Below are 24,783 nucleotides of genomic sequence, written 5' to 3'. Positions count from 1 at the left end.
TCCCCTCCCGCTCGGTGCCGCCGGCCCCGCCCCGGTGCGCGGCGGGGCGCGGAGGACTTCCGGGGCTGAGGCGGACGGTGGGAGGCGGCGCAGGCCGGCGGCGAGGCGAGGTGCGGAGCGGGTCGGAGCTGATCGGACGGCGCGGGCATGGCGGCGATGAGCTCGCTGGAGGCCGTGCGGAGGAAGATCCGCAGCCTGCAGGAGCAGGCGGACGCCGCGGAGGAGCGGGCGGGCAGGCTGCAGCGGGAGGTGGACCAGGAGCGGGCCCTGCGGGAGGAGGTAGGGCCCCGGGCGCCTCAGGGCCGCGGTACGGCGGTACCTGCGGGCGGTGGCCGCGGCACGGCACGGCGCGGCGGGGCGAGCGCAGCTCAGCCTGCCCGAGGGCCCCGCTCGGGCTGCAGGGGCAGGTGTAAGCAGCACAGATTCGTGTAGATGTGGCTGTGGGTGGCAGATGCGGTGAAAAAAAACTGATAGTGCTGTTGTTTGCCTCGCCGCTGACCTTGGGGAGTGGTGGCGGCCGTAGTTTTATTTTTTCTTTCTACAAATCGTGGAGTGCTCTTTGTGGCAGTATGTGCAGAGGTTGCAGGAAAGTCTTGCCAAATAACCAATTCTTTATTCGTGTTCTGGGCAGCAAGCTTATAAAAGCGGTGTCTGGTGTTGGTGAGCGTTCGGAGCTGTTCAACCAAAGGAGCACCGTGTGTGACTCCTCACGCCTGCAGGAATGAAGCAGTCCCACAAGGCAGTGCACATACCCTTTTTTTGGTTTGTTTGAGTGAGAGATCACATCACAGGGCATAGGGCGGATCTGGAAAGTGGGTCCCCACAGACAGGGAACTGCTGGAGAGAGCTCAGCGGAGGGCCATGAAGATGATGAGGGCTTGGAGCATCTACATTATGAGGAAAGGCTGAGAGACCTGGGGCTGTTCAGCCCAGGGAAGAGAAAGGTGAGGGGAGATCTGATCAATACTTAGGAATATCTGCTGGGTGGCAGTCAAGTGGATGGGGCTGGGCTCTTTTTGGTGGTGCCCAGCAACAGGACAAGAGGCAGTGGGCAAGACTGCAACACAGAAGGTTCCGTATGAACATTAGGAAAAACTTCTTTACTGTGAGGGTGACAGAGCACTGGAGCAGGCTGCCCAGAGAGGTGGGGGAGTCTCCTCTGGAGATATTCAGAACCTGCCTGCATGCTTTCCTGGGCAGCTTTCTGTAGGGATCCTGCTTTGCAGAGGGTTGGACAGGGAGATCCGCAGAGGTTCCTTCCAACCCCTACAGTTCTGTGATTAACTTGTCTTGTAAGAGTTTCTGTCCTAAAAGACAGACGGATTTGTTTTCTAAACTACTTTCTGTGAGTGAAGAGCACCTTCAGCAACATACATAGTTCTAAATGAGGTTAGTTCTGCGTCCCTGCAGTGGGAAGTTGTGGTCACCTTTGGAAGCAGAAGGTGCAGTGCTGGAGGGATGACTCCCACTTGCCTGTGAAGTCTTACCATGAGAGCCTGGCCATGGGGTGAGGCTCAGCATCCTAAAGGGTAGTGTCTGTCTGTTGCCTGCAGCAGGTTTACGTGGATTGTATGGAATTCTGCACAGTATGTTTGCGTAGTACAGAGTTTTTGTTTGGAGAGGATCAGCGCTTTAGTGAACAAATGCAGAGAAATGAACTCATGGACACATGTAGACCTGTGCCTCTTTGCTACTGCCAGCCTTGTACAGATTTTATTTAATTGTTGCAGCTGCTTTCCTGCATGACTGAGAGAGGCTGTGAGAGCACGGAGCAAGCAAGCTGAGGTGTGAACCTGACCCTTTCCTTAGTGCAGTGCTGTACATGTATGGCATGTGACCGGCTAGTGCTGTTGCTGGGTTTTTTTAATTTTATTTCTTCCTGTGCAAGGTACAGATATGCAAACAATGCAAAAGCTGAAACTGCAGCCAAAGAATATCACAGTTTACAACTTGTGGTTGTTAAACCAGATTGGTAAAGGTTTTGGGAGTCTGTGAGCAGCAGCCATTGCCTTTACAAAAAGTCTCTGTGGTTGTGTCTCATCTCGGGGGGGCTGTGCCTACGTCTTCCTAATACTACAGTTCTTCTTCAACTATATGATTAGCTGGAAAACAGTCTTTCTTACAGCAGTAGTAATTAACACCCAACTGTAACTTAGCCCTGTCATCGCTCATTGTAAAAATATGTGGTGTCTGAGTGCTGTGTCAAACATGCAGGAGGTTGTGTTTGCTGTGGGAGTGCCCATAATGTCACTGGGGTTTTTTCCTTCCTTGCCATATAAGGAAGAAGTCCTGCTCCACGGAAGGGTGACTGGGGCCATATAAGGTTGGTTGGTGAAACCCACAGCACATTACTGGTGGTTGAGCAGGAAGTAAAAACTCGAACTTTAGTCACCCAGTGTTTCTAAGCATATTCTGTGTGCTTATCGTGATGAGAAGTCTTGACATGATAATAATTAACTCGTGCTATTACAGATTTCCCAAGGGTAACGTTAATGAAAGGACTAGATTTCCACCACCACCCTGGCTGCTGTTTCTCAAAAGGTTCAAATTCTTACTGTTCAAAGCCTGAAACCTGCAGGTTTGGAATGCCATTGCTTGATTACATGGCTAGGTGAAGATTTAATTTGGGGGCTGATTTGGAAGTGCAGGAATCTAGCCTCCTTGACTCCTGGCTCAGTGTGCACGCTCCCAGTACCCATTAATGTTCAGGTACATATATTTGCTTCCCAGATGCTGGTGTTACTGCTGGCCATTCCAGTGGCAGCATTACTGCTCTGGCAGAGGTTGTTTTGCTTTTGTAGTGCCTAAGTTGTTCTTAATGGTGTTAGGCACAACAAAATTCTGGTAGTAGACAGCTGTGTCTAAGTACTTCAGCAGTAGTAAAACCAGAAAATATCAACAGGTGCTTAATTTTTTTATTTTTTTGGAAAAGTAAAGCATTGAACTGGTACTTTTGGTGTGATAAGTTTCCTGGTTTTTTTTTTTCCTTCTTCTCATTGGAAATTCAGATTTGCACGTCCTCACATATGGCGAGATCATTTTCAGTACCAATTTAAAGTAACTATTATTCTTGGAAGCATTAACTTTCCAGATTAATAGTTACTTTATGGCTTTTGTTTATTTAGAAAGAAATAACATTTAATAACAGAATAATTATGGAAAGGCTGGTATTCTGCAACTTACATAAGTGTAGGTTTGAAAATGTTAGAAGTAAAGGCTTGTAATAAGAGGTAGACGTGTTGTGAGTGTTATATACAAGAATAAGCAAATATGTTGTGCAAGAGAGATGAATCTGGGGGAATTCTGGGGATGACAGCATAGAGGGGGAGGAAATAATGTTTTAAGCAATTGTTGCTACCAGGACCCTTCCAAGATGTAACTTCTGCTGGTTCCATGTTAGCTATTAAATATCTTGCCTATAAACAGAATTTGTGAGTGTTCAGACGTTTAAATGCTCTTATGCTATCACTGTAGGAGCTCTCATTGCAGATGCTGATCTAAGTATGTTTTTGCATTTCTACTTTGAGCTCATTTTATGGAACTCAAGGAAACATTCTAAGTATTTAATATCAAAATATGGAAAAAGGGCATAAGTAAAGGATTTGGGATAGTATGTAAGTATTGTGATAGAAAGGCTGTAATTGGTTTGTGTCTGTGAATAAGATATTTAGGGAACTGTGCTAGAGAGAGCAGGACTAGAAAGATTATGTGTAAGTTGTACATTCCTTAATCTGCTTTATAGAAAAGAAGCATCATGAGGACATGTACTACATCTCTGTCTATGGACTTTTTAATGAATGAAAGCAGAAGCCGTTGAAGTGCTGTTAAACAGCACTAGCAGGTACATGGGGTAATCTTCTGCAGAAGGTCATGCGGGCCTTGTTGTGAACTAACTTCTGTTCTTCCGTTCTTAGGCTGAGAGCGAAGTAGCTTCTCTGAACAGACGCATCCAGCTGGTTGAGGAAGAGTTGGATCGGGCTCAGGAGCGCTTGGCTACTGCCCTGCAGAAGCTGGAAGAGGCTGAGAAGGCTGCAGATGAGAGTGAAAGGTGGGTGGGGCTACACCTGAAAGTGATTAGCTGGATTGCCCATATGACGAAGGTGGTAATTGCTAGGGTGTGGGTTAGGGAAATAAATTAAACCACTCCTGTGTCTCTCTGCATATGTAATGCACACTTCCTGTGGACTTCAGTCACACAGTCTTCAGTCACAGCTTGTCTATAGGGATGTCCTGAACGCACACATAGGCTTAAATACTTGTGTCTGAATTGTGAAGATAAGATAAAGTGGGCTGGAGCTTTTGTACTGCTTCCTGGGAAAACTGTTGGACCCAGTCCAGGCCTCTGTATTTGAGTGACAACTTACAAAGGTGATGTGTACTCATGCTGTTGGGTGATTTTTTAATTGCATTGTGATTAGAAAATAGTACATGGAGAAACAATGCTAGAAGAGGCCTTGGTCCTCCTGTTGTTAAGATTTATACATCAAGGTGAACGAAGGAGAGAGATCACATAAATTCCATTAGATTTAGGCTGGAATTTCCTGTCTTTTACTAATACAAATTCTATTTTATATAACTGTGATAGTACCTTCTGCTGGGAAAGAATCCAAAGTATTCTGCATATGTTTCTACCTCACTAGCAATGCAGTCTGTTGAAAAGGCAGTTGTGAAATAGTGAAGAGAATTTGGGTCAAATCTGCGTGGAAGGAAGAGCCAATTCACTGTATTTCTTCTTATGGAGGAATTTGAATTTTGCTTGTTCAGAGCACAGAGAGCTTTAGGTCAGTGCTTTAGGACTCTGACATGGGAAAACTCATGGGAATTTGTTTTCCCATGAACATAGTATCTGTCAGTCCTGCAGGAGTGGGAGTGTGCTATCTCACAATGAATGTTAGAAATACAGGTGTCTTCAGTCATATTATTAGGTCTTTAGAAGCGAGACCCTGTATTTACCTTTCTGTAAGAAGAGTTTTCCTAGCATTTAGAAGAAAAAGGGATAGTCAGGTGGTTGAGTTTCCAGGTAGAGTTGAACTGTGGCAAGAGTTAAAACAAATGAACTTTTCTTTCTTTGTAAGTAATGCTGCTTTTCCTTTGAACTCCTGGAGTGTGTATACACAGGATTAGATCGTGGGTGTGAAGAATCAAGTATCTGATCTGCTTCATTCATTTTAATACATCTGCCTGAAAGGCACACACTGCTTATTTGTAGAACTGAAGATAAACTGGCAAGCCCTGAACCTTCTATTTACTGGATTGGGTTTTTTTTCGTGTCTTTCAGAGGAATGAAGGTCATTGAGAATAGAGCCCAGAAGGATGAGGAGAAAATGGAAATCCAAGAGATCCAGCTTAAAGAAGCTAAGCACATTGCTGAGGAGGCTGACCGCAAGTATGAAGAGGTCAGTTTTGCGGCACAGGGAGCAGCCTGAAGCACTTTACCCACTCTCTGGATTCTAGGGACAGATGGTGTTGGCTGCAATAAAGTGAGGTCCGTGATTGTTGTTTGCCTGTGCCCATAGGTGGCTCGTAAGCTTGTGATCATTGAGGGTGACCTGGAGCGGGCTGAGGAACGTGCTGAACTATCAGAAAGGTAAGTGTGCAATTGCCCCTGAGGTGCCTGTGAGGTGCTACAAGACAGAAACTGTAACAGCATGGAAACGTTGGCAGTACACTGTGTGTTCAGCGCAAGGCTATGTTTGCTCTTTAATGGTTGAAATAAATGGTCTACACCAAAGTAAATGTGTTTGTATGTGTGCGCGTGTGTTTTGTCACTGCATGCTGTACCTGCACACTGATTTTGTGAATGGCTTTTGTGCATTTCATGTGTTCACTAACAGCCAAGTCCGACAGCTGGAAGAACAGTTAAGAATAATGGATCAAACCTTGAAAGCATTAATGGCTGCAGAGGATAAGGTACTGACACTAATAAACAGTTCTTAGGTTTAACTGCAACCCGAGTCTTTCAGCTTCCATAGCCAGTTAGCTTATTCAGTAGCAAATAAATCCTCACTATGCTCTTTACTCCCTTGCATCTTGCTTTGGTTGTTTTCTTTGGTCTCCTTTTTTTTTTTAATTCATTTTTTTACCTTTAAAACTGATCTCCTATGCAGCCAAAAAGAAGCTGAACTGTCTTATTTGTAAAAGCTTTGTAAATATTTCTGTGTAAGCCAAAGACTGTAAATAACTTATGTCTGGTCATTGTTGAAATGCACACTTAAAATTGAATTTGGCATTGTAAACAGTCGCTTTCAGTCTGTGATGGATTCAGCTGCTTTTAAGGCCGTTCTTTTGCTCTGTAGTTGTTTTCATTTTTCTCTATCTTTTCCCCCTTTTTTTCTTCTGTTTCTTTTGCTTGACTGAATCTTCCATCCACCCCTTTCCTGCCTTCCTTCCGAAATAACAGCAAATGTGCTGAGCTTGAAGAGGAGTTGAAAACTGTGACCAACAACCTGAAGTCGCTGGAGGCTCAGGCTGAGAAGGTAGGCTAGAGACTTACATGAGAACGTGTTCCTTATGCTGTCCCCTGGATTGGCCTTTTGGCTTGTTTTGGTTTTTGATGTGCTGATCACTTATCAGCGTTTCAGCATGGCCATTTGTAAGTAGAAGCGTTTGGACTGACAGTCAAATATGAATTGAGTGGTTATCAGAACCTAGCATTCATTCTTGTTCCACATAGATTGGTATTATTTGAATACATCTTCTGCTAAATAGTCCGAAAGGGTTAAATATTATTTATATACTGTGGCATTTATGTGCTTACATTTAATTTCTCCAAATACCATTTCTCTTCAAAACTGTAATGCTAATTTCTGCTCATTTTCCACTGTATAGTGCTAGAATACAACTTCAGGGAAATTCTGCTTTTGTAGTAGGTTGTGTATGATCACAGTCTGATAAGTGGAATAAATTTAGTTAGACCCATATTACTTTGTTTTATACAGTTGATCCATTAGAAGAGTGGTATTTTTATATACGGAGAATACCTGGTCTAATAGCAGTGGTTTTCTTTCTAATTACAGTACTCGCAGAAAGAAGACAAATATGAAGAGGAGATTAAAGTTCTAACTGACAAACTGAAGGAGGTAAAATTAGAGCTGTTATGTACAACAGGTCTTCTAATACAATATTGATTCTTTTAATGTAAAAAATACTTGAATTCTCTAAGGATGAACATATCCCTTTGGGACAGTTAATTATTGGATATCATAAAAAGGAGCATCACCTTATTGTTTTATTTTAAATCTACTTCCTCTAATCATTCTTTTTTTCCTCCTTTGAATTGTTGCTCCTCTATCTGTAAGTGTATTTCCTACAATTGTTTGTATTGATCTTGACTTCAGGCTGAGACCCGTGCTGAATTTGCTGAGAGGTCGGTAACCAAGCTGGAGAAGAGCATTGATGATCTAGAAGGTATGGATCTTTGTTTTCTGTGCTTGCTAAAGAGATACAGGTCTTTTATTCTCCTGGTTTTATTCAGTACCCAACTCCTACTCACCTAACTTGTCCAGATTGCATAAATAGGTCTGCTTAAAAAGTAAAGAAAGGTAAAATCATTTCCCATTCAAATTCACTGATAACTTAAATGTTTCTGGTGAAGTGTTTTGCTCTTGCCTGTGCCTTTTTCTCTGATGTTCTCAAGACTCTCCCATTTTTTTTGCTTTACGTGCTTCTGCTTGGAAGTATATAAATATATAGGGTAAAGTATGAGATAAGTAAGATTATCTTAAAAAGCTGGTAAAGAACTGTGTTTTCTAATAGTTAAGAATGTAGCAAGCTGACTTAATCTATTATTCTGATAAGGGCAGGGCAGGTTTTTAGTAAAGCTAATGGATTGTATACGTATTGAGGAGGACACCTTGCTCACATTCATGGAGTTTGTTTTAAACTTTTGAGAAATCTTTCAGAACTGCAGCAGAATGTGCTTTCTCCCTCCAGAGAAAATAATTCAGCACTGTTTGGTAATTAAAGATGTTAGGGAGTTTACTACTTCAATGTGTTCTATCAAGTCTAGGCTTTTATGTAGTTTGATTACTTGGCATGGCAGACTTACACATAAAGGGTATGAAGTATAGCTAGGTAGCCAGTGGAAAATGTATGGTCACTGACTCAGGAAGCAGAGAAGAAAGCTAAGTACTTAAAGCAGTTAGCATCCTCCCTGAGCCCTATTTTCTGCTCTCCTATCCATGGTACTGACTTTTGTGGTTCCCGTGTACCTTTCTGATAAGCATTAAGACAAATTTCCAGGATAGGGAAACAAATTTTTGCTTACACAGGTTGTCCCACTGGCAGTGCAGTTAATGAACTTATCACATAGAACTATTTGCTGTTTTTTTTATTCTTCCCTAATTTTGTATTTTGATGCTGTTTTTTTTGTTGTCCTGTCGGCCTCAACGCTTCTTTCTGTGCGTTCCTACCCTTTCCTGCTGCTTTTGGATGGTATCCCATGCCACTGCCTTCTCATTCCATCCCACGATCACACTCCCATTTCCTTGCGCACCTCTACCTTCCCTTGGGGACTGTTAGATGAGCTTTATGCTCAGAAACTGAAGTACAAAGCCATCAGCGAGGAGCTGGACCATGCTCTCAACGATATGACTTCCATGTAAATGTTTCTCCAGCTTGTGCCTGTGCCTGCTTCCCTGCCCTCTTTGATTGTGTGGTTCCGGCTGTGTGAAATTGCACTCCCTCGCAGTGGGAGATGCAGTACTTTAGAGAGATTAGAGGTACAAAATACCATGAACCATTCATTTACTGTGGCAGAGTGTGGATGTGTGTGATGCCAAGCCTGGTAAATACTCATGGTGATTTTGTAAGCTAATCGGTGAGCTCGTAAGCTCATGTGTGTTTTCCCAGTGTGCATCAGTGATCCTTATATCCTGTGGTTGCCATTTGTAGCTTTGCATTTATTCTTCTAGTTGACCTCTGTTCAAGTATTTTTTTTTTACCATCATGTTGAATTTACCAAAAATGATTATCACAAGATACGCTGCATTCAGAGGGTGTTCTTCTGCCTTCGCAGTTCTACTCTGGCGAAGCTCTTACAGAAGTTTCAAGGGGACTCAGAATTAGCTCTGTTATTGATAGTAGAATGTGTGTGTCTTAAATTTCCTGAACTACTTGAACTGAATTCCACTGCAGTTGACTTTTCGAATGTTACCACTACATTACAAGTGTGGGAAGTAAAGATGCTTTGTGGTTTAGACCCAAGGAGGGGACAGCTGAAGCGTTGGTTGTTCGTATGTATCTTGCGGAGCGTAATAGTAATTAATTGGTAAATACCAGAAGTGTGGTAATACCAGCTTCAGCTAGAAGAGAGAGAGCATTTGAGGTGGGGAAAAAACCCAGAAAGCAAGCAGTTGTAAGGTGTGAGTAATCCATGCAGTGTTTGAAATGTACTGTCTTCTCCTGCATTGACGTAGAACTCTGAACAGAGGTCAGCTAAGCTAAATCCACCTTCCCATGCTCATCCCTTTGGTTTGCATGAACCCTGTACAGCTGGCATGGGGAAGAGGAGATGTTGCTTTCTCAAGCGCCTGTGAGGTGTGATGTTCAGTTCCAGTGTTTCTTTTGGAAGCTGGCACTTTCAGCAGGACTGCGGCTTTGCTCAGAGCTAAAAATGTGTTTTGCATGCGTCCATATTTTAACTATTTTTCCCTTTTTCCTTTCTAATCCCTACATTTCTTCATTACTTCCCTCCCTCTCTTCAGCAACTTTTTATGTACCAACACATCTGCATTTGCTCAATATCTTTTCAAACAAATGTTTTTTTTTCTTTTTTTCCCTCCTTTGTAACGGAGGTTACAACTTGTTTTTGTTGTTTTTTTTTTTTTTTTTCATTTGGGTTATTTGCAGATGGAAAACAGGCTTTAAAATGTAGTCCTCTTCTGGTACATGAGGAAATTGCTATAGCATTCCAATCCCAGCATGGTGTGGCATTTCACTAGTAGTCATCCTGGCATGCTGGATTCTGCTGTGCTGTTATTGCTTTTTTTGGACTTCTTTACTGCACTTTTTTTATTTCCTACCTTATCTCACTTTTTCTTTTTGCGCAGATAATTTTCTTTGCTTCACTTCTCCAAAGACATCTTCATCGGGTTGGATAAAACATCTTTCCAGGCTTTTGGATGTTTCATGGTTCACTGTCCTGTCTTCTAGCTTACTTGGCTCTATCCTTCTAGCACCTGTTCCAGAATATGCTCTTTGTGCTCTGTTGTACAGAAACTCTACATCTCTCAATGTAAAATAAACATCCCAGCTGTATTCCTTTGGTTATCCCCTTGCCTTTTATTTATTCAAATAGCTATTTTAGTTATTAATAAAAAAAATAAAAAGTTGTGTGTTTTTTTGCCATTAGAGCTTTAATTTTTGTTCATGTTTCACTTGGTTTTTTTTCTACAAACGCTTTTGCCTTAGTGCTAACAGTGCAAAGGCAGTGACAGCAGCCTGTGGGGTGAGAATACCCATTCTTGGTATTTGGGGTTAATGCTCTTTCTCAAACGATGATGCAGTTAAAATGACAAATATAGTGGGAATTTTTTCAGTTGTTATTGTTGGGCCACATCTGCAAAGACACTGCGGCCTTGGGGTCGCTTGGTCGTGGGAGCATGCCTGAGAGAGCAGTTCAGCCCTTGACTTTTCTCTTTCTACTTTCTCCTAGCTTGATGTTTCAGACTTTCTGCTTTTATATGAATGTATTAGTTCATTAAGTTAAATCTAAGATTTAAAGGGGCATTATCAAAAACTTCAAAATGTTTTGCAAAAAAAAAAAAAAGTGCTCCCCTCTTTCACACTTTGATTCCTCTGCAACAATTTTGCTTGCTTACTTTTTATTTTTTTTCATTGTACTTGAGTGGTAAGATGTGATTTAAGGTTGAATGGAGAGACTTCTGTAGCTTTCCACTCTTGTACTTAGTGTAGATTTATGAGCTCAGACTTCTTGTTTCATGAGAAATGTTTCAAGATTAGAATAGGAAACTTTTCATTACTAATGTGTTAATTAGATGGTTCTGCTACAGTGTGAAACACTGGTTTCAGATTTGAAAGCTTAAGCATTTGATCACCCATCATTTATCAGCTTAGCCAGTGTATGTTACACTACAGCAACCCCAGCCTCTTAATCTATAGTTTGTTTTATTGTGTCCATAGTGGTTTTTTTCCTCAATTCCTTGCAGTAATCTTGTTTCTTAAGAAGTAAGGAAAAACAAAATCCAGGGCAGAAGGCTAGTAATAATAAAAAAGGTGGAAAGTTCATGGCCATTCTTAATACTTAATTTAAATATTCCCACCAAATGTACACAATTAGCTGTCTTCATTGTAGGAGTGATGGATTGCTGGACAGAGTATTAGAAACAGGCAGTCCAGTGCATTTATCCAGGTAGCTGCACACACAATTCATAGCTGGCCCATCTGCACTGAAGTTAACTGGATGGAGCTGTTCTGGTTTTTCAGTGTAGTGTTTTTCAGCACCCTGTCATCATTAGACCTGGCCTGCATGTTACTTCATGCATCCCGTGAGGTCTGGCTGTGTGTAGCTAGCAGTGGGTATGAGTCTTGCTGACAGAAGTGCAGGGCTGGTCTCTGCCATTTCATTTGCCTGGACTGCATGGTCCAGGGGTGGCTCTGCTGGGGCTGAGCTCCAGGGGATCTGTGCCAGACGTCAAGCACCCCGCTCTGCCTGAGGAGGCTCCATGCAGAGAGCTTTGGCTCTTCCTCCAAGTAAGGTAATTACCATCTGGCATGGGTAGTCAGGAGCTCACAGTGCGCTCAGAAAACACTTCCCACATTTGACCCGGGATTTTTAGTCTCATTTGGATGTTGAGAAATACTGGAAGTCTCTGCCTCACATCAAGAGAGTAATTCTCTGTGATGAAGGTAAGCATCAAGTTCTTGACTGAAATTCTGTTGTCGTGTTTGAATAACAACTAAGTACATTTTGCCAAACAAAGTGAGGTTTAAGTTATTTATGAGGTCTCTGTTTTTTTTACATGTATGTCTTAGTGTCTAATGTTATCCTCATAAGAGAGATGGAAGTCCAGGTGTTACTGGTCCAGGAATAGGAATCTGAACTGCCCGCTGAGCTGGCTGTGGGGGGAAGCGAGGAGCTGTCCCTGGGTGCAGGCCGGCTCTGCGGGGCTGCTCACTGCGCGTGCTCTGCTGTAGCTGTGAGCTGCTGTGACCAGACTCTGTGGGGGAAGAGGATTTCTGTGAAAGCTGCTAGGAGGCTTGTGGAAAAGAACCAGTCATTTCCTGTAGCGGAATAATCTGGGATCAAGAAGTTAGAAGTGCAGTTGGAATCTGAACTGTTGAGACCGATGCAGGCAATTTGAGGAAGAGTAGTCAAAACCTCTCACAAAGCTTGCCTTCATTCTGCAGAATGCTAACTAAAATTCACTGTCACAACGTAACTGTGGGTGTTCTTTATGTCTATAAAAGTGAACCGTCCTGTTCATGTCCACCAAGTGTTTTGGGGTTGTTTCTTTATGACGTACCACTTGACAGTTTCAAGGTACTGAAGTGCGTTTATACCAATCATAACGGTGTGTTTCGCTACCACAGGTAACATTTCAGTTGTTAAATTCCACAGTAAAGATGTATAATGAGTGTGAAACCTAAGGGCAGTTCACGCTATCAGCATCTCTCCTGCCATTAGTTAGATTGGTTATGACACGGTTGCTTTCTGCCAGCTGTCAGATGAGGTTCCACCACATCTTGAATAATTCACGAAGAAAATTGGCACTCATAAAACCAATCTGCCATGCATTGTTTGTAGAGATTAAAGGAGGGCACTGCTCTTGTAGGAATGTAGCTGTAGTTCTTCTGTTCGCATTTGCTTGTTACACAGCTGTTCTCCACAGAGGAGATGTAGCAAATCCGTTGCAGGGTGCCATAGCTGTTCCTTGGAGTGGCTATTTAATTACTAGGATTCTAGAAACAAAGGTAAAATGTTTCTCTGTTACTGAGCTGTCTGTGGTGTGACCAGTTTCTTTATTAACTTATCTGTTTTCTCTGTCTAATCTGTCTTCATTCTGCCTCTTTTTTCCTTCTAACCTGCTTGCTGCCTGTACAGACCAACTCTACCAGCAACTTGAGCAAAACAGTCGCCTAACTAATGAACTAAAGCTGGCATTGAATGAGGATTAAACTGTAGTGTGACTATGTTGTTAACTTACTTTAAAACTGCTTCTTCCAAAAGTTCATCAAGAATGAATCAGTAAATACAGAAATGAGCAAGAAACATAGAAACTGACTTTTCAGGCTGTTGATTACGTGGTATATTAATGGATTCTAATTTTGGAAAAATACACTGTTCCTTCTGATGAGGCTTTTGTTTATCTGTATGCACACCTGTGTTAGAGGAGCAGTTTGCTCTTAATTTGGCTGTGCAGTAATAGCTTCTTTCTACTTCAGTAAACACTCAGAGGGCTTAACAGAGCAGTATTCAAAAAACAACAGCCTTTCTTGTGGAGAAACCCACCTTTCTGTTGGTGTCAAAATTGCTCCTGAGAGCTTTACTAGAAAGTGGGTAGGAGGAAATTGGTCACCAGGATTCCTGTTTCAAAAACAACCCTGCAAGTAAGTTTACTTACAGCTGTTTTGCTGTCTGGAGACTTCAGTGCATTAATTTTGGATTACTATGGATTGGGCTTGTATTTGACTTCAAAAACAAAAGCCATTGACCAAAAGAAAAAAAACACCATAAAAACATGCTAGGAATGGGAGCTCCATGTGAAAATACCTGGTCAGTTGTTTAAAGGTATGCTTGCATTAGTGTGAAGTCACTGTTCTTGGATCCTGATAGGATGCAGTCCTATAACGTTGTGCTTATTTATTGTATCATGTAAGTGTATTGAATGATAGTCCTATAAAAATGTGCATGCAACATAAAGCTACTAACGTCTTTTATTTTTTTAAGCTGTAGAAGAAATAAATTTATTAAATATCACTTGACTCAAGGAAGATTGGTTTTAATTTCTTGTTTGTTCTTTCAAAGTTCTGAATTACATTGAATTTAAAGTTCGGATCCAAAGAACCCAATAATTTTCTTCTTGCCCTACTTAAAAACAAAACAAAGCAAAAACCTAAAAACAAACAAACAAACAAAAAAAAGTAACTCTGTTCCTCCATTCTTGCATCAGAGCTTCCAGAACATACAAGAATCTCATCTGTTGGCAGTGCATTTTCTTAGCAAATGCACCTGCAAACAGTTGTAAAGTTGTATTGCTTGCTCTTTGTTTTCTTAATTTGAAATTCTTTCTAGACGTATTCTCTGAGGGTATCAGTATTTATGATCATGCGTATTTCTTACCTTCTGAGCCTTTAATTAGAAATGATCATTGCATGCCTTCATGTTCTGAGAATCGGTGCCTCTGAAGAACTGCTATTCATGTTTTGATTTTCTAATCCCACAACAGAGAAAGTGGCGCATGCCAAAGAAGAAAACCTTAATATGCATCAGATGCTGGATCAAACTTTACTGGAGTTAAACAACATGTGAAAACCTTCTTAGCAGCAACCACATTGTTTTTATTATTTTTACACCTGCTTGCCGTGAAGCCCCATAAACATGTCTTTATTTTAGTTTCACCACAGTCACAAGAACATCAGCTAAATTATCAGGCAGGGGTCAGGGAAACACCAAAAAGGGCAAGCTGTATGCGGGTTAAGCTATTACGTTATGGTTTAAATGTGCCATTTCCCAACTAAATGTGACCTACACTTTGTAGAGAGTTCAGCGATTGGTTTGCTTAGTCTTTGGAAGAATCCTGGCTGTGTCAGATAGTGTCCCACCTCAAGTGCCAACCACAATTTTTATCAAGAAGAATACATGTTCAAAAAAAAGATCCAGTGGAAAGGGTGCTATTTGGAACAAAGGCTTTACTAAGGGCTTTTGTCTGATACCTGACGAGTCAGGACTCAACAGATCGCGGTAATTTTTTATCAGCATTTAACTGATCTGTGAGGATTTGGACTTTGTGCCTTCTATTTCAATAGAACGAAGGAAATGTAGTCAACATAGTAAAACAAAGGCTTATGAAGGTTTTAAATTGTAAACTTGCAACTCGTTACATAAGTGTAGGTCAACATTTCAGCTTGAGTATTCCTTCAGTTGTATTTTTCATGTTGAAATGAAAGATTCAATAAATTCAGGAGAAAACACAAATTTGGAAGAGATTGTTTTAAAATGTATTTTATTTGTGTGGAGCTTGGGGAGGGGATGGAACTTATAAATCGATATTCGCCTCACTTTATTTTTCACACTTTCTTTTGAGCAGTTTTAAAAGTATACCTGTATGTAAACATTGTATAATGATATGGAATAAAATGCACATTTTAGGACATTTTTTAAATTTTACTCTCCTGTGATTTTTCATCACGTTAGTTATGTCTGTATTGCTGTGTCTTGTGTATATTGGCACTGTGTCTCACTGGGGTACACCGTTACCGCATTGGTTTTCCATTTTTGCATTGGTATTAGGTTAATGTATAGGAAATGCAATGAAATGCAGTGGTTTGGACTTACATGGATCTGCAGCTGCTTACAGAAGCTGTACTGTGAGAATCTATCCACATCAATTGATTGTATTTCCAGATGGATGCAGGCAGCAACTATTGCTCAAGGGAAGGCAAACATTTCAAAAATTCATTGTTCACTAAAACTGTTTTCAGTAAAAGTATTGCATATCTTTCATCATAATTTTCATCCCTTCTTTTTCTTTAGTACATCACTGAAAGCTGATGCTGTACATCCTTCTAGCAGCAAGGAGCTTGGTAGGAGACAGTTATAGATAGCCCTCCAGATCATCAAAGGATCCCCTTAGCAGGCAGCTGAAATCGAGTGACTCTCGGCAGCTTGTGTAGCGGTGAAGGGTAAAGTAGTACATGGTGGTGTCAGGTTAAATGGGAGTCACAGTGGGGGGCTTTAGTGGGGGTGGAGGGAGGGTGGGTTGGTTGTTTTTTGTTTTCGTAATGAAAGACAGAAGTTTGCAGCATTGCAAGGCTTTGCATGATTCATTGGCTGCTGCCAAATCAGCCTGAATGGAAAGGAGATGTGTGGCTTCACATTCCCATGTAAGTGCCTCTGGGAGGCAAAATACGTATTAAAAGGCTCTGGTAGTGCGTAAGCTTCTACTGGAGACTGACAGTCTAAATCTCCAAATCACAGATTTGCAGTGGTAAGTTACACTAATCTCATTCTTGTTTCTTAGCACGAGGATAAAATGATGGATAATTGGGCTCTGAGAGCTCAAACCCCCAGCTTTGAGTGGCGCTGCTGGAGTCAGTAGTGCTGTTTGCAGTAGGAAATGCTATGCTAAGTAGGTAGCAGTTTGTAGGGTTGGGCTCAAGGCTGTGCTCGGAGCTGATCAGAGGAGTTCCTGGCTCCTGGCAAGTGAGTCTTATGTAATTAAATGCGCTGCCTGCTCCACTGAATAGTGTTTATGGTCCCAGGGTCCATGCTTGGGTGCTAAATGATGTGCCTGAGTGAGGTCAGGCCCTTTGTTCACTGCTTAAAATTGTTTGTTTGCATGGAGAACACAAACTGCTCTGTGGTTTGGAAAGTGTGAATTCATCTCTTGCTCTGTGTAACGGTGAGGAGAAAGCTGTGGTTTTAGTGTCTCTTAGTGCAATCACCTCCCGTTAGAAGGGCAAGAGTGTGCATGTAAGGAGATAAGAGTTAATCTGAAAAGAAAAAATCTCTTTCTGGAATAGATTTCCCCGAAGTGCACTGCTGCAGCTGATGCCATAAAGCTTTGTAATAGGCAAATAAAAGCTTTCTGGCTCCAAGGGGAGCCGAGGGGAGCGGTGTAGAGTGAAACACCCCAAGTGGTGTTTTTGGCTGACTGGCTGCCAGCAGACATAAATGCGTGTGTATGTATTTATGTATTTGCTGGAGCATGAAAATCTGTTTCTAGCATATATCATAAGCCTCTAGACGTTGCAGATTCTTTGCCTGCAGTGCCTCATCACACACAACGCGTGTGAAGCTGGAGAGTGCTGGCCTGTATAATAAACAAGTTGGGCTTTGTTTTAACTCTGTTACCAACAAATGGGGATTTCTTGCTCTTGCAGCTTCTTTGTCAGAAATGGTAACTCTAAAATCCATTAAATGGCAAAACTGTTCCCCAAGGTAAGCATCTGGATTTGGAGTGTTACTCTCTCTTTTCTTCCACAAAGAAGCACATTTAGCAGACTGAAATCTCCTGTTGTTGCGCAGCCGTACTGTTATCTTAGTAGGTTTGTGAGTTGCCTTCTTTCAGTGAAATGAGCGGTACTGAGGGCACAGAGCTGGCAGAACCTGCCTCTTCGCAGTGTCCTGTCTTGTGGTTGGCTTTAAACATGCACTGAAGGTTTTTCCAGTTGCTGAGGCATTTGCGTTGTCTCTTGCTGCCCTTCTGGGATTTCTCTGATATCTAGAAATGCATGAGGTGTATAGTGCAGGATCTGCCTTTCCTCGTACCAGGATGCCTATGGGCATGCTCCTTCTGTCTTAATGACTCCCTACATTCAGAAAACTTGGACCTTGCAGAAATAACAATTTTCCTTCTAGAGATCATTCTGGCCAAAACTATTCCATGACTTTAAAAGTTGTTCGATGTGATAAGAGGCAGAGATAACAGTGACATACATACAAGCCCTTTTCTCTAAGAAATGAGGTGAAAATAGTGGCCTGCACCTATGGAGCACTGCCACTGTCAGAGCTTTAGCCCCCGAGTGAGAAATCTGACTCCATAAAAACTATCGTGCACACTGCTCAAAATCTGAATTCAGTTGGCAAACTACACTGTCTGTGTTGCTGGAGCATCTGTTACGCTGGACTATTTATGACTACTGCAATGTCTTAATATTGCCAGCAAAAAAAAAAAAAATAATAATAATAATTAGCTGACTAAGAAGCTGAAAAATTGAAAAAATATTTTCTGTCTGGGTCTGCCCTTGGGAAAGTAGAGTATTTTTCTCAGATGTTTATTTTGTGGGTTTTTTTTTCCCTGTTCATTTCTGGCGTGTTTAGTAATAAAACAGGCATGTAAGTTGAAGATTACGTGGGAATTGCAGCGAAAAAGTCAAAGTTGTTGAGGAACAACCTTTTTTTTTTTTTTAGTAACAAACACTTGAATAGTTCATTCTAGTAGAGGAAAGCTGTGTCATGTTCTTCACTATGTGTTGTGTTCTTTCCTAGAGTACAGGATAGAAAAATCTGTACAAGTCTGCTTCAGATTCTTGGCTTCAGAAGCAAACATATCTAGTTTTCTTAAGTCTCAGCCTTGCCAATTTGTAAGCTGTTGCATAATTTTTTATCAAGAAAATGCAGGAGACCCCTGATTTTTAGTTTATTGTAAGAAAGGCAAGTATTATACACTCATGCATAATAGAATTAAGGGATGACTCAATTTGTGCAGGCTATTTAGGAACAAAGTACTATCTAGAAAATGAACCAGATGAGAAAGCAGTTAGAAGGTGATGATAAGGTTGCATTACGCACAGAGGCCAGTCAGGAAGGTAGGCAGCAGGAAGCTGATCAGTGGAAGAGGGAATCCTCCCCTTCTAAACGCTGCCATGCAGTTATGCCTTGTCCTGCCCCACTAGTATGGGTTTCCATTTCTGCAGCTGCATTCCCCTGCTGCAGATGAGGGTGGCTGGCGAAGTCCAGGTAGCAGCAAATGCTCTGTTACCTTGTATCTGGTTGTAAAGTGCAACGTACATGAGCTCTTCCTGTATAAATCTGTAAACATATATTTTCCCTTAGTGATTCCTGCTACGTTAGCAAAATCTAGTTTAAGTTTCTCAAGGCTAGGATTATCAGTTACTGTAGCAAGGAAATCGTGATACCTTAAAAAGAAGAAAAAAGGAAACAAACAACAAAGTACCACCACCATTAATTGCTGCTTGTCAGCATTTAACAAACTTGTAACAAATGTGCGTGTGCTTTTATTAACTGGACACAGGGACCTGTCTGAGTGCAGAGCATTTCCTGGAGATTAGCAGCTGGGTGGGTTTGTAGGGACAAGATGAAGCCTAAAGGAACCAAACTGGTTGTTCATCCATGGGAGGTGCTCTGTGCTGGAATTGTTATTGTTGTAGATTGACAATACAAAACACAGGGGCCTGTGTGACTTTGTCTCGGGAGGAGGAGGAGCAAATGCTGCTATGTTGAGTAATTAAGTTGCCAAATTCTCCCTCTGCTTCCATATCAGTGAGGGCTGCAGGCGCTAGCAGCACTACAGCTAGCAAATGGACTGCTTGGAAGGGTTTGTTGTGAATCCATTATTCTTGACAATTGCTTGTTATTTACAATTTTGATTGAATTAAGAAACAGTCTATAAAACCCAAGTTTGCATTAAGTGCCGTTAGTTTGAATAGGGATTTCTGCAATTTTAGCTAAGTTGTTTCCAAGCAGTTCATTTCGCTGTCCCAGATAAGTGCATATAGAACTGTGGCTATATCGAGCATTGCTACAGCCGAGACCTGCCTGTTTGACTAAACCTCGGTCAGACAGTCCCATCAGAGCAGGCTCAGTGTTTTAGCCCTTAACTTCAAAGAGTGGTTACAAAAAGAAGTTCTCTCAAGTCAAAGCTACTGGGTCTTTAGCTGCTGGTACGTTTGGCATGTGCGTTTAAAAAATAAACAGCTATCCCCAGCCACAGTTGTAATGCTGCATTTCAGTTTCTATAGAAAAAGACTGAGGTTCAAAGGTGAAGAGCATGCAGCAGTTCATGCTGATCTCAGCAGAGCACCTAGATGCTGAATTAAAGGTTGGAGATTTCAGAATCCCTATTTAAATTAAAACATCTGTTTTCCCAGATCTTCTTTTGCCTTTGTCTGTTTTGCCTTTAAAGCAATAATGAAGAAATTTCACTCCCTCCCTTAGTGTGAACACTTAAAAGTGTGTTACTTCACTTTGGTTATGGTTATATTTCTGAAGGTGGGAGTTTTCCTTAGGTTCTATTTTATTTTCCTGTTTGAGAATTTATAAGAACACCACCTGTCCATGTATGAAATGCATTTTACTCACACCTGTTGTTTAAATTTGACAGGGGCCAAGTCATGTAGGAGCTTGTTAGCTTTCATTACACCACTTGGAAGAAATGCTGTCGTCACTTAAGTAGAGCACAGCTTCCCCTTCAGCCTTTGCACACCTTGAGCTTGATGCTCTTCTGAAGCGTTCATCAGTACCTTGATAACCTTCCCACCACAAGATTGTTGTTACTTGGGGCAGTGGGATAAGAAGGAATTCAAACTGAGTGGCAGACAGAAATGTGAGTGTGCAGGTCGTAAACCTGATTTTCATTTGTTGGGGTTTTTTTTTTTTTTTAGAATTGTTAATCACACTTTGAAGTGCAGCTGTAAGTTGAGTTGACTACTATACATCAGAAGGTGTATTTACATGTTAACCAAGGAAACTGTTCTTCTATGCTGATGGCATGTTCTGGTTTGGTTCAAGGTCAAAGAAATAATGTTTCCAGCTCAAGCAGGCGATTGGCTATTCCAAGTGGCAGAAGGGAAAAACTCAGCAGTCCATCATCCCAGGTAGTTGTCTTTCCCCAGCAGTGAAGTTTCTAAAATTTTCTTAGCTATTTTTCCATAGGTCTGCACGCAAAGGTACAAAATACCTACTTTAACTTCTGCAGTGCCAAATGCAGGACAAATCTCTGTAAATTGGGTTAATGTGATTTACTGTGATCTTACATGTATAGAAAGGGGCAGAGTAAAATCCCCTCCTACTGATCCATGTAGCATACAGTAATTGTGCACTTAGCCTCTACAGAGAGGCTCTTTTGAAACATGCCTCAACTTGGGAACAAGGATATGAAACAAAGGAATGGAGCCTGCATGGTATGCACGGACACGCTCCCGTAGGAATACGCAAGCCCGGTGCCAAATGCCTCCACCCAAATATCTGAGATGTTACTAATTTGATAAGAGGCTTTTTCCTGTTTTTGACCAGCCTGTGCAATTTGAGTTATCTGTGCACAGTTCTCACAAAGAGTGTTCTTAGTGGTGCAGGACATATCTGCAGAGCAGAATGAAGTTGTAATTGCAGCACGGGTAAGTGAAACTGCACTAAAATGGATGGTCAGAACAGTGAAGGTGTGGAGCAAGGGCTAGCAACCAGCATGTACTTGTAGCTAGGTGAGTATTTGGTGTGAACTGCAGAGAAGCATTTGCTCATAACAGTAGATATAATAAAAGAAAAACAAAACATGCTGGAGCTTCAAATAACGTTGGAGGGTTTGGAAAAACTGCTAGAATACCAGATGCTGAGAAAGATCGGATCTGGTCTTCCATCGAGAAGGACAGATAAAGATAGCAAGTAAGGACCTTGTTCTTCACACCAGAATGCGTGTAACAATTCACATAGATCTGGGAACACATTTTTTCCTCCTGTTGCTCCATCCGTCAACGCAAATATGCCTGTTGCTTTTCTCACTTGTAGGCAGACATGCAGTGTGGAGGTGGTGCTCAGCTGTGGCACACAGCATGGCAGAAGGGTCCTCCTCTCTCTCCAGTACGTCAGCCAGCGTAGGGCACTCGTAGTTCTCACTGCCACGTTTCTTGCTGCTCAGATGTCTGGGACTTGTTCATTTTATTGAGATTTGTATTCTAGGGAGAAGAATGGAGAAAGGGACTTACCACTCATTTGTGAGGAGCTCCTCTCAGAGCAAGCCAAAATGTTTTCTGAAGTGCATGTGCATCGTAATTGCAGCTTTGGACATATGAGCACCAGAATGATGCTGTATAGTTAATGTGCTTAATCTTTTGCGTGTTTTGCATCCCCTCTGTACTGTTACTTTGAAGCAGTCTGCTTCGCTTTGAAAAGATAGGGCAGGAAGAGTTGAAGGCAGTGATGCTGTCAGGTACCTGCTGCATTATGTGGGCAGTGGGTATGCAAGTCGGCTTTTTCCGTGGTGTGTGTGGTACCTCTGCCCACAGAGCAGGGAGAGAAGCTGGGGAGGGTTACATTTTATGCACAGCAACTGAATTTTAATGATGAACGTGGAGCCATTCTCAGGGATGCAATTGTTTAATCCTCTCTGGAGAAGGACTTAAGGAAAAACAGGAAGTAATTCTGTGTGGTTTCTTCTGTTTTTTTTTTTCTTTTCGTGGTTGGTGGTGGTTTTGTTGTGGTGTTTATTTTTTGTTTTTTTTTTTTTACACTGATGTTTTTCCCAAATGTTCCTTAGTTACTGACTTCCAGCTGGTGACAATTATTTTTCCTTTGAGTCCCAAGAGGCTCAAAGCAGGCCCTGAATTACAAGTATGAGGAAATCACCTCTGAGAAGCCAGAGTTTCAAAACTCATGTTTCTGCAAAGAAGAAAAAGAAATGTGTGTGCCCTCTGGAGGGTCTGTTAGCGCCAGCACGGTCTGTTCAGCATTCCTTTCCATGATGTGCAAAATGTTTCCCAGACTCCCATCCTGTTGTTTCTAGGAACTCTGTCAGACTGCATGGAATTTTCATAAAACAAAGGAAGTAGCGACGTGGCACTATAAAACTTTCGGTTTCTGTTTTATAGAAAGTTAATGACTCCCAAGTGACCATCCTCAGCTCACAAGAAAATTGAGCAAGTTAGAGAGAGTTACATTTCTCATACGGTGTGTGTAAAACAGACAGACGCTGACTGGGCTGTAGTGCTGCACACGTCCAGGTAGGAGATGCCGTGTGGGAGCAGCACCAGGCCCCGTCCTGCTGGGTCCTCGTTGGGCGTGGGATCCACCACCGCTCCTCTGCTTTGTGATGGGGACACTGGGTATGGCACAGCCGTGCTGCTGGGCGGCGTTTAACTGCATTCCTCAAGAAGTTAAGATTAACAGGTATCTGAATCATAGCTCAAGCAGAGCTGGAGATAAACGTGTTGATCTCGGTGTCTGCAAGCCCGGCGTTTCTAATGCGACTTTTTCTCCTGCTGCAGACATCTTGCCTGTTTCAGGATTGGTTCCTGATTAGTGACTGTGGGCTCAGTTGTTGGAGAATTCATTCACCTGCTTAGAAGTTTAGTTTAAAAAAAAAAAAAAACCAACAAAAATATCAGGGAAGACTTAAAGATTGACATAAAACTGTAAGTAACGCATTTATATACATTTTGGAAAAGTGACGCCTGTTTTTTTGGCTGGGTCTAACTGCCCTAGCACTGTTCATGTAACAATACATATGCTATAATCAGATGTTTCCTCACTTGATAAACAAGTAATATCCTGAGAACTGCTGTACTGACCTCAAGTGAGCAAACAACAGATCTGCTGGAGGAGTCTGTGGTCAGAACTGGGTTCAGTAACTGTGACAGCAGAGATCCAGCTGCCCTGGAGTTCTCTTTTGCTGGCTGGTTGAACTGATGGGATTTCTTACTGCCACCTGCTGTGTGAGTGCATGGGACCAGGGGGAAATAGTCCTCTCTTGGTTCTCAAGAAGATGAAAATGCTTCTGAAAAATGAGAGAAATCAGAGCTTGATTTCTGTCTATATCCAGTATTCCTCGTATTTGTCATGTTTTCAAATTCACGAATTTGTTTTTTACAAAAATCTTTACTGAGAGTAGAAACACCAAGCGTGATCGAGGGAGTCACTAGCCCTTTGCTCTCTATCTTTCATCAACATCAGTTTCCCTTATATCCATGTATGTATGCATAGATAATGGTTTTTTAATTGCTACTTTCCTATCTTTCTTCATTTTATCTGACACAAATTAATTTTTGACAGTTTTACCTTCTTTGTGTTTTGTAAAGACTTACCCAGAGACGAATGGAACGAACATGTAATTGGTTCAAAATAAATCCAAACAAAGAGAACAAAGGAGAATTTGAAACTTCTTTCACTGCTGCTTCCCAGAGTTTTGAGAGCCTTTTCCCTCCAGCTCAGCCTGCGAGCTTCTGCTTGGGTCTGTGGTATTTAGTGGGATGGAAGGGCAGAACTGTTCTTGTGATTTTAGAAGTGACAGACCCTCTGCCAGAGGGATACAAGCAGCCATCACGTGTTTCCTGTCATTTGAACCTTACATGGTTTTTTTGTTAAAAACCTTACTTCTTTTCAGCTTGAGTGGAAATGTTAAATTGAGGGGCATATCACCACAGAACTTTTCCACAGTGAGCTAGAAAAGCAAATGACATCCTTACAGGGAAAAGACTGAGATCAAAGGCTGGACATGCAAGCGGGAGCAGCCATGGTAATGTCTGGTAGACATTGCTGAGATTGCAGGAGCATTTGAAGCAACTGACAGAAGTCGTGAAGTTGATTTCAGAATGCCTCTAGATTTATTTTTTTTTTTCAAGGAGCTACAGTTTAAGAAAAATAATGAATCTTCATGATTTGCAGGCACCCTGTGTTTGCAGATTCTGCTGGCCACCAACAGCAGCATGAGCATGTTGCACCTTGTGGTGGTGAGCTACATCACTGCGGAACAGGCTGAGAGCTACTGCCTGCCTTGCTCTCATATCCCTGCCCACACAGTAGTGGGGCCACTGGCAGCAGTAGGGTACAGATAGGATGAGTAAGATACAACAGTTATGCTCCAAAAGTAATGCCTCCTATTTTATTCTGTTGGCCCACGACATCAGTTGGTGGCATGGCAGTGGAGGTGGAGCCTTCCCACCAATATCCCATTACAGTTTGTTGCTGTGAGACAGACGGCAGCAGAGGAGCACTCTGACAAAATGGCGTCTGACATGGAAGCGCAGATGAAGCAAAGGGGTGGAATTGAATTCTTCCATGTGGAAAAAATGGCACCCACTGACATGCATCAGTGCGTGCTGAACATCTATGGAGACCAACCAGTGGATGCGAGCACCGTGAGGCGGTGG

At 42.0% G+C, this 24,783-nt stretch overlaps 1 protein-coding gene across 13 annotated transcripts in view; it reads left to right on the top strand.

The window, feature by feature from the left end:
* TPM1 (tropomyosin 1) overlaps positions 1 to 15,344 on the top strand; it is an 18,749-nt gene extending 3,405 nt beyond the window's left edge. For 2 of the 13 annotated variants that reach the window (XM_021407141.1, XM_021407142.1), the window contains exons 3-9: positions 3,915 to 4,048; positions 5,279 to 5,396; positions 5,517 to 5,587; positions 6,401 to 6,476; positions 7,017 to 7,079; positions 7,338 to 7,407; positions 14,409 to 15,344. In XM_021407141.1, the coding sequence (XP_021262816.1) occupies positions 3,915 to 4,048; positions 5,279 to 5,396; positions 5,517 to 5,587; positions 6,401 to 6,476; positions 7,017 to 7,079; positions 7,338 to 7,407; positions 14,409 to 14,491 (615 nt within the window). In that variant the 3' untranslated portion in view covers positions 14,492 to 15,344. The other 11 variants (XM_021407139.1, XM_021407140.1, XM_021407146.1 and 8 more) reach the window with 9 other exon arrangements.

This window comes from Numida meleagris, chromosome 9 (genome assembly GCF_002078875.1).
Source record: "Numida meleagris isolate 19003 breed g44 Domestic line chromosome 9, NumMel1.0, whole genome shotgun sequence".
In the NCBI taxonomy this organism is placed as follows: domain Eukaryota; kingdom Metazoa; phylum Chordata; class Aves; order Galliformes; family Numididae; genus Numida; species Numida meleagris.
The sequence above is the reverse complement of the archived record's forward strand: the minus strand, read 5'-3'. Positions and strand labels throughout refer to the sequence as shown.